The 10,015-nt window shown below is 42.2% G+C and overlaps 1 protein-coding gene across 1 annotated transcript in view; it reads left to right on the forward strand.

Annotated features, from left to right (window-relative positions):
* Positions 1-10,015, forward strand: part of TRIP4 (thyroid hormone receptor interactor 4) — a 78,286-nt gene that overhangs the window by 64,722 nt on the left and 3,549 nt on the right. The window contains exon 14 of the mRNA XM_045294956.1: positions 5,418-5,520. Coding sequence (XP_045150891.1) covers positions 5,418-5,520 — 103 coding nt within the window. The remainder of the gene's footprint in view (positions 1-5,417; positions 5,521-10,015) is intronic.

Genomic DNA, 10,015 nt, shown 5'->3' on the forward strand with positions numbered 1-10,015 from the left:
CAAATGTTTTGAGAATGATGAGGGCAATGAATGTACAAATGTGCTTTACACAACTGATGTATGTATGGATTGTGATAAGAGTTATGTGAGCCCCTAATAAAATGATTAAAAAATAAATAAAATGTGAAAAGTGAGAAGGTTACTTTGAGGACTAAGGTGTGGCAACCCACACCATGGTATTTTCAGTTTTTCATTATGAAAGTTGGACACCCAATAGGAAGACTGGTGAAGAATTAATGCATTTGAATTATGGTGCTGGCGAAGATTCTTAAAAGTACTATGATTGACAAAAGCACAAATCTTTCTTGGAAAGATAGCCAGAATGTTCCTTAGAGACTAGGATGGCGAGACTTCATCTCGTATACTTTGGACATGTCAGGAGAAGCCAGTCCCTGGAAAGGACAACATGCTTGGTAAAGTGGTGGGCCCGTGAAAAAGAAGGCCCACCTGCCAAATGGATGGACGCAGCGGCCGTAACAATGGACGCAGCGGCCGTAACGATGGACGCAGCAGCCATAACGATGGACGCAGCGTAAGGACAATGGTGAGGACAGCGCAGGGCCAGGTGATGGTCCCTTCTGTTGTACGCAGGGTTGCTGGGAGTTGGAACTGACACGCCAGAGCACCTACCACCACCAGGGTTGGTGGGCAAAGTGGTACTTCAACTATAGTGATCAAGGAAGGTAATGAATTGACCTCCTAACAAAGCCCTGAAGGAAGAGAGGATGGACATCCGTGGGGCAAAGCCTTCCAGGATGAAGAAAAAGGGAAATGCAAAGACCCTGAGGCAAGAGCCACAGGGAAGCCAAGCCTGTGTGGCGAGTGGCTAGTGAGAATTGAGGAGACTAGTAGGAGTGTTGTAGCCTACTGTCCGTTCCCAGAAAGAAAACAACCCCGACCGCCGACAAGTTCAAAAAACCAAAGTTTTATTACCTGCGCATGGACCGTCAGCCCTCTTTGAGAGGAGATTGAGCGGTGGCCTGTCTAATTTTCCAAAGGTTTTTATACTTTTGCAATGTGCAGGTGTGCAAGCAAGCAGAGTACAGAAGCAGCATATTGCGGTTAGCCATTCTTAGTGAAACAATCATTGCTCTTAGTTCTTCCAAGCCTTCTGAACATACATTTCCTTTGGTACAGTCCGGTGCGCTTGTCAGCACAGCCTGCCTCCCTAATACCAGCTAGTTTATTTATAGTTTATAGCTAGTTCATTTATAGTTCATAATGGTGTCTGTCAGCTCAAAGTGGCTTCACTCTTGTCAAGGCTTTTTAAGCTTTTCCTAGAGCTACTACAGGAGAAGGTCAGGGAATCTAAGGACCGCTAGGCCATCATAAGTATACAGTACATAGGTTTTTATTCTGATTGAATAAAAAGCCATTGAGAACTTTTAGCAGAGAAGCAACATGAGCTGATATTTTCAAAAGATACCTCTCTCTGTCTGCTGTATTGTTAATAAGATAAGAGTGAAGTTAAGGGCAGAAACAGAGAAGCTAGTCTGGAGGTCATCTCAGTAATAATAATGAGAAATTACAGTGGCTGAGAATAGGGAAATGTCCAGGGAGGTCTTAAACCAGTGGTTCTCAACCTTCATAATGCTGTGACCCTTTCATACAGTTCCTCATGTTGTGGTGATCCCCCCAACCATAAAATTATTTTCGTTGCTACTTCATAACTATAATTTTGCTAATGTTGTGAATTGGGCGACCCTGTGAATGGGTTATTCACCCCCAAAGGGGTCGCGACCCACAGGTTGAGAACCGCTGTCTTAACCAGTGATTAGATAGCTGATGCATTTTGAAGGTAGAGCTGACAGGATTTGCCAGTAGGTTAATTGTGGTTTACTTGACCCAATTGACTTGGAGGATGGAATAACCAATTATTGAAATGGGAAAGCAGCTATTTGGGGAGGGAAACTGAGAATGCTGATTTTTGACATTATTATTTGTGATACCTTATTAGACATTCAAGTAAACATATTGAGTGGGAAAATGGATATCCAACTTGGAGTTTAGGGGAGAGGTCCAAGGTGAAGATATAAATTTGAGATTTTTTAGAGGACAGATGTATTTTAAACTCTGAAGGAGATCATCAAAGTTTTAAATGGAGAGAGAAGAGGGGTGTCTCAAGTCTAACCTGTGTTGCACTCCAACATTTAAAAGAAAGTAATAAAACCAGGAAGAACATGGTATGTTGAAAACCAGTTTCACAAGGAGAAACGAATTCTTTCAAGTTCTACAAATACATCAATTATGATGAGAATCCATCATTTGAAAAACTATCATTTTGCAACGAAGACAACACTGACCTTTACAAGAATCGTTCTGATGGAAAGATGGGAGTGGAAAGCTTGTCTATAGTGAATACAAGAAACAAATAGAGACATTAGCAGCTAAGTGTATAGTTACTTTTTTCCCCAGTGAAAATATGCATAACGAAATAATATGCCATCTCAATAATTCTACATGTACAATTCAGTGACATATAATCTTTATTTTATACTAAAAGACCATTTTATGGGGGGCTTCTACAGCTCTTATAATAGTCCATACATAAATTATATTGTGGGAAACAGATTTCTCCCAAGTTGTCTCCCCCAAATATATACCAAACCTAGCATGGCAAATGACTACACTTGGAGGTCAGTGAAAAGTAGGTCAGAGGTTATTCTCCCTAAGGGTTATCAGACATCTAGAGCAATCAGACTGTATAGTCTGTCCCACCCTAAGTAGGGCCTACTCCCTTCTGATAAGGATAGTAGTACTGTAGATTGTTTCCCTGTAGGAAAATCCAGGGAGGTCAAGCCCACTCAAGGATGACCCAGGTTAGGCTGCCATGAGTCTAGGGTCCTCCTTTCTTGTCACCTGTGTGCCCCTAATCCCTCCTCTTCCTATTGTGTGCATACCCCTAGATCGTCCCCCTCTCATTACTGTATTAACTATAGTGCAACCCCTTCCTGTGACGTATGTCTTTACCTGTAATTAGGGGGCTTGCACGGCCCCCAAAGATATATAAGCCTTGGTTAGCAATAAAGAGGCACTCTCTCCTGTTCTCGCTCCTGCCCAGTACCACCAAGAGGAGCTGAGGTGAGCATGCTACTATGAAATGTGTCTGACTTCTTTTCTTAACTCTCTCTCCTATCTCTCTCATTCTCTATGACTTTATTATAATCTTTATATATCTCAACTGTACAATTGCGCCTACTGAACCTGTGCTTAGTTGTGGGGGGCTGGCTTCCCCCACCTTTCATCGAGCAGACATCTATGATTGTTTGATTAGTGTATCGTAAAGCAGGGAAATGAGGGCTATAGCTGGTGAAGGATATGGGAGCAGGAGGGGGATTTTTTTTGCTTTTTTGTTTTATGGGAGACATTCCAGCGTGTTTGTGTGTTAATGGGATTGATCCAGTAGAGAGGGAAAACTTACTGATGCAGAAGAAAGAGGAGTTTGGGAACAGCAGAGCCTTGGAGTCCTGGCAGCAATGACTTCACTTTGAACTCTTTTGGTCAGGAAAATTGAAGAGGCAATAATTGTGACTGCTGCTGCTTTGGCCTCTGCAGAATTAGGTTTCAAGTTCTTAATGGCAGCCTCAGGCCTTCTTTAAGCCAACGCACCTCAGCATGGGTCTTGTGCAGAACTTTCTTTTAAACATCCAGTAATCTTAGTTGGACCCTGAGTTCTAAAGGCCCAGAGGGGAGGGAAAGGAGAGATTTAGCTCATCTGTCTTTAGTCTTCCTTTTCCACTGTGAACATTTTGACCCTTTTGCCAATGTGCTTATATCTGATACATGATATTAAGCATACGTTTTACCAAAGTATATGTTACACCTAGTTCACACTGAAAACCCTGGTACATGGCCAAGACCTAAAGCTGCTAAAACCCTCTTCTGTTTAACCCCACAGTAGCATTACTAGGACAGAGGAGACAATGAAGAAGTTAAACTGTTTATACTTCTACTAGTTACAGAAAAATTTGAATTTCATATTCATTTATTAAGACCTCCATATCTACTTTTGAGGCTTAAATCTTAAGAGGACACATCATGGCAGGTGAATAAAAACTAGTATAGAAAATAATTCTATACTAGTTACTAAGAGAAAGACTTCCATGGCAATGAAGTCTGACCAGGTGCCCATGAGTCATATTCGTTGAACATGGTTGAGGTAGTTTATTGTGCCCACCTGGCCGATAAACACATGTGGGGTTAATTGAAGGCTGGAGGGATAAATGGCTCCGTGAGCCTCGCCTTTCTAATTCTCAGGTCTCTTGCTTTGTGATGGTCGGACCAGGGTGCAGCTGCCTTAGCCAGTTCCCTGCTTCAGCTGGCAAGGCTCACTTGCTGCAAGACATCCCCAAGGAGAAGCCACATGGATCTACCCCGATGCAGCCCTGGGTGCTGGAGCACCCATGCGGAGACCCCTGCCAGCGCTGAGATGTTTACACATTCACTGACTCGGCTTTCCTCCTGCAGTCGGCATCACTGTGTGTGTTTTGTGTGATGGAGGAGGATTTTGTGGATTGGTGTTGGACATATGGGTTAATGTTGGACTTGTGGGCTTGGGCAGCACTGGGTTGGGATGTTTTCTTGATGCACACTTAACCTTTATATAAAACTCTTTTTTTTTCTTTATATAAAATTCTTATACATATGAGTTTCTGTGGATTTGTTTCTCTAAAGTACCCAGACCAACACAATGGTAAACACAAGGCATCCCAAGACAGGGAATAATGAAAGATCAGTTGGAAATTGCTCGAGAACATTGTCTGCTCCCTTGGTTTTTCCTGGAAGTGTGTGTGGCCAGCATAGTCTATCGTTAGAGAAATTATAAAAGGCTTAGATGGTCACCAGCTTTGCTTTACGCTATGCGTCCAAAGGGGCTTCTAAATAATTTTTACTTATTCTACAGTCTCACTGGAATTCATCTAATAAAACAGCTCTGTGTGTTCATACCTTTCAGAATGAATCATCTTCCTTCCCTTTAGTGAGAGAAGGACTCTGTTTACTGTTATTGGCAGGATTTCCACAAATGTTCTCTTAAGTCTTCCCAGTGCTTCACTTGGGATGAACCTTGAGGGGGCCTGATGTTCCTGAAAGAGTTCCCCTATTCACGGTGACTTATGTTAAAAGACAGTGAGTTCTGATTCTTCTTTTGGAGCATGGCAGGCATCCTTTTTCCATGGAATTGTTCTCATTATCGAAGTCTGACATGGCAGGCAATAGGCTTTGAAAGAATACCTTGCTAAGACCTGGGGAAAGGTAAAGGTTTGTTCTTGCTTGTTGAGCATAATCCTCTTGACTTGACAGTGAAATAAAGAGTAATATTACCTGAACATTGAAGTGAAATATGGAACATTCTTTGATCTCCTTGAAATTCAAAATTTATCCCAACTAGCCTAAACTTTTATTTTTATATTTCACAGTATCCAGACATCAGTCAAGAATCTGATTCTCCATTTGTTTTCATCTGCACAAATCCCCAGGAAATGATTGTGAAGTTTCCTATTAAAGGAAATCCGAAAATTTGTAAGTCATAATCTGTGATGGTCTAATTTTATTTCTTTTTGGTCCTGCATCTCACTGGTGTAACTTAAAAATTCCCCCTCCCTTACTTTCTTCTTTCATGTTGACAAATTAATACAGTTTTATTTATTAATAGCTGTAATGTTAACGACAGTGTAACCTTTTCCAGGTATATTTTGATCTACAACTACTGGCCTGAGTGTGAATCACTCTAATCTTCCCTTTAGGACACGTCCCCCGACCCCCACCCCCGTACCTTCAACATGCCATTTGGCAGCCAAAAGAGTATGCTTTGCCCCACTGTACTGTTCATTAAAGGAAGCAGTAAACCCATGCTAGAGGCAATCTGGCCAACCTGCTCATTGTTCCAAACTCCAATCCAAATTACAGTTAACCCTCGAAGACTCCTTCATTTACTTTCTTGGAGGCACTGCTGTCCTTGATTAGTGTTTCTCAAGCTAAGATCTGGAAGTGTAGGGCTGCTGATCACAAGGTCGGCATTTTGAAAGCCTCAGCCGTTCTACCGGAGAAAGAGGAGGTTTTCTACTGCCATCAAGAATTACAGTCTCAGAAACCCACGCGAGCTGTTCTGCCCTGTCCTTGAGGCCACTTTGAGCCCAAATAGATTTGCTGGCAGTGAGAAGAGCTCTGCTCGAACGTTCTTGCGTTTCATTCTCTTTTTGAGACTTCTAGATGACCTCTTTTCTATAACTTTTGCTCTTTTGCGCATTTGTGACTGTAGTATTCTGTATATTTACGTCTTACGAATGCTGTTGACCTTACTCTTTCAACTCCCAGCTCTTCATTTCCTGACTTGTACCGCTGTCTAGTCCTACAACAGCCTCTTCTATTACAAAGTAATTTTTAAAAGCACATAGTGGTATTCTGCTTTCCTACCTTCCTCTGAAGAACAACATCGGCAATTCTCATTGCAGTTCCAGTGATCAAACGTGTTCATGTCATTGCCATTGTCTTCTGCCCATGTCACTGCTTTCCCACTGTGTGAACTGGGCGATTCTGGAACGCGCATTGTCTTCATCTGTGTAAAAGTTTACTTCTTTATGTTTAATAATATTTTATTGTGATTTTAGTGAAAGTGTACAGAGTAAATTGGTTTGTTATTCAACAATTTGTACACATTTGGTTGTAGACATTGATTGTAGTCCCCACAATGTAACAATACTCTTACCACTTCCTTATTTGTTTATTTTTATATCTTCCTTTCCTACCCGTTCCTTTCTTCTGAAGTTTATCTCAGGCCTAATGCTGCCCTTTTGCTTTTTGTATGGCTGATTGTTCTAAGGAGTGCATACCTCCCTGGTGTTATTGTTCAACTTTTATTGTTTGGCTGTGTACTTCATTCTCTACCTTAGGAACCAACTAGCCATGTTGTAAGGTATTTCTCTAGAAAAGTACATCTCATACTGTAATGGGCATAAAAATCTCTTAGAGCTCTTGAAATATAGGTTCCTGGGTCCTGCTTCCAAGTGATAGTAATGTTGCTGGTTCGCTGACTGTACTTTAAATACCAGTGTGTTCTATCACAAAACAAAATACCTGGGATTTGAATTTAGAACACTGTATTCAGCCTTGGTGCTGTAGTGGTTACTACTAGCTGCAACACCAGCAGTTCAAACCCACCAATCATTCTACGAGAGAAAGATGAGGCTTTCTACTCACATAGTTACAATCTTAGAAACCCATAGGGGCAGTTCTACCCTGTCCTTGTAGGATCATTGTGAATTGGAATTATCTTGGTGGCAGTGAGTTTGGTTTTGTAAGATTTCGCGAGTGGGTAATACCTTGGTTCTTGGCTTCACACAATGAAAGAATTCATGCTGACGCCCGTTTTGTAATCCAGGTGGGGTTTTATGAAGTACAGGACACGTTTCAGGTTTTACTGTCTCAAAGGGGTTCACAAGTGGGCACGTGCAACCTGGTGGAAAAGAGCACCCCCGCGTGCAGAACGTTGGCTAGAGAATGAGGAGGCCAGAGCACAGGACGAGCAGCTGTGGCCAGAGTGGGGACAAGAGAGAGTGAGCAAGGGGTGAGGGAGGGAGTCAGAGTATGCTCCCTGCCTTTATCCTTGCCCACCCTGTGGCTGGGGGAAGGCGTGGTTGAAGGTATTGGTGACCCCATTGGCTGGGTTAAGCCCACCTGGGTGAGGTCATGAGCCTGGGCCTAGTTTGGACCCCCCCATGTGTACCTCCCACCTGTCTCTGGCCTTGAATAGGAGTTTGGGTCTTCATAGGTGTCTAATGGTTGCCTGATTTCCTTCCAACCTCCTCTAGGAGGCCTTTGCAGGCATGGGAGGGACAACCCCCGTCCCTAAATCTAGCTACCTAACAGTTTCAGTTAGTATTCATCCATCTCTTATGATGTAGGAGATATGCACTCCTGAGATTCTTATGAATTAGAAAATCTGTAAATGTAAGTTATTCTTTAATTCTGTTATGATTATTAACTGGAGTTAATACATATATCATTGCATAGTTCAAACGTGGTAGTTACACAATCTTTTGTCAATTTGAGACTTAAGAGTTAAGGGATGGAATTTAGCCTGTCAATCAGGTCACAGCTTGATGACCTCATTTGGAGGCAAGAAGGAGATAAATAGCTCATTGGAGGCGGGACACATGCAAACTCCCTGGGAAACATTCCAGCTGACAAGACACATAGAGCTACACTAGTGCCCTGAGTGGGAGGAGCTGCATAGAGACCCCTGCCAGTGCTGAGATGCTTACACCGCCACTGGATCCACAAGACTTTCTACCCACTGGCTTGTGATCTTCCTCCATCCAGCATCATTTCATGTGTTTCGTGAGTCTGAAGAGGACTTTATAGATTGGTATCGGCTAATATCAGACTTTTGGACTGGGCTGGGACGTTTTCTCAATATTTAACTGCTCTTTGATATAAAGCTCTTTCTTATACATATATGAGTGTATCTATGAATTTGTTTCTCTAGTCTACCCAGACTAACACACACATCATGTAGAATTGTACAATTGCTACGACAGTCAGTTTTCAAACAGTCTTTTTCTTACTGGACTCCTTGTCATCGTCTCCGTTTTCACCCACAGCCCTGCTCATCAATGTACCCCTGTAAGTTATTCTTCACTGGCATAATTGTTTACGTCAGACTGAACCTCACATGGTGGCCAAGTAAGCCTGGACATCCTTTTTCCGACTTCTCCACTATTTAGAATTTCAGTCTCCATTTTTCCTTCTTCTTTCTCTGTCGTGGCATTCTATTCCCTCCTGCTCTGCCCCATTCTTACTTTACTCTAGGCCCTGGTGGGAGAAGGAAAGGGTGGTGCTAGGTCTTCTCAGCCCCACCAATGCTTGATCTGCAGTTCCAGTTCCCTTTTCTTAGTTCCTATCTTGATTTTCATCCACTAGTTAAGCTCCTATGGCAAAAATGCTTCATGTAAACAGTCGTAATACTCCTCTGAAATATTTCACTCCAGTATGTTTTCTACCTAGAAACCTACTCACCTGAAGCACTTATGTGGCTTTCATTTTTCTCCATAAGGTTTATTGGGGGAGGAAAAGTGATGCTCTTAATAGAAAGCTTTACTAACTTCTTTCATTTTCCCATTGTTACTGTTAGTTAAAATCTTTAAACAGCTCTGTGGGCTGTATGTTAGCTTCAGGAGCAACAGGGCTGGATAACAATTGTGAGATTGTAGCTTCTTCCATGGTAGACTACACAAGGTGAAACACTGGTAAAAGAACAAAGTGGAAAGAAAGAATAGGTACACTAATCCCTATGTGCCTATCGGAAAAAAATCTATTGAGAGGGAGCCTGTTTACCTTGGGTTTTTATTTTTATTTTATTTATTTGTGTATTTATTTTGTAAATCCAAGTGACTTTTATGAGCAAAATGGAAGCTTCAAGTATTCACAGGAAATCCCAGCGGCCAAGAGCAGGAAATCCCAAAAATGCTCCCTGAGATGCCAGAGAGGGAGCTCGGGTCCCAGGGCCCAAGCGTGTGTGCTCCTACCCTCTGACCTGAAAGAGCACACCTGAACAGAAGAAGAGTAAAGGAGGAGTCAAAGTGGTGTCAAAGAGAGTCAAAGAGCTGGTGTGAGGCTTTTATTCCCTATAACTCTAATCTTTCTTTCCTCCTTCAAAACTGAAAATGAGACCAAAAAACCAATTCAAACTCACTGCTGTCTAGGAAATTCTGACTGACCGAAAAGAGAGTAGATGTTATTGTAGTTTATGGCCCAGGTCCCAACTTTGAAAACACCGGGCTTAACTAGAATGACAGCTCTACGTTCTTTTTTTTTAATCATTTTATTAGGGGCTCATACAACTCTTACCACAATCCATACATGCATCAGTTGTGTAAAGCGCATTTGTACTTTCATTGCCCTCGTCATTCTCAAAACATCCACTCTCCACCCAAGCCCCTGGCATCAGCTCCTCATTTTTTTCCCTCCCTCCCTACTCCCCATCCCTCGTGAACTCTTGATAATTTACAAATTATTA

This window comes from Echinops telfairi, unplaced genomic scaffold (genome assembly GCF_000313985.2).
Source record: "Echinops telfairi isolate 266 unplaced genomic scaffold, ASM31398v2 ScPeMD7_4048;HRSCAF=4782, whole genome shotgun sequence".
Classification (NCBI taxonomy): Eukaryota; Metazoa; Chordata; class Mammalia; order Afrosoricida; family Tenrecidae; genus Echinops; species Echinops telfairi.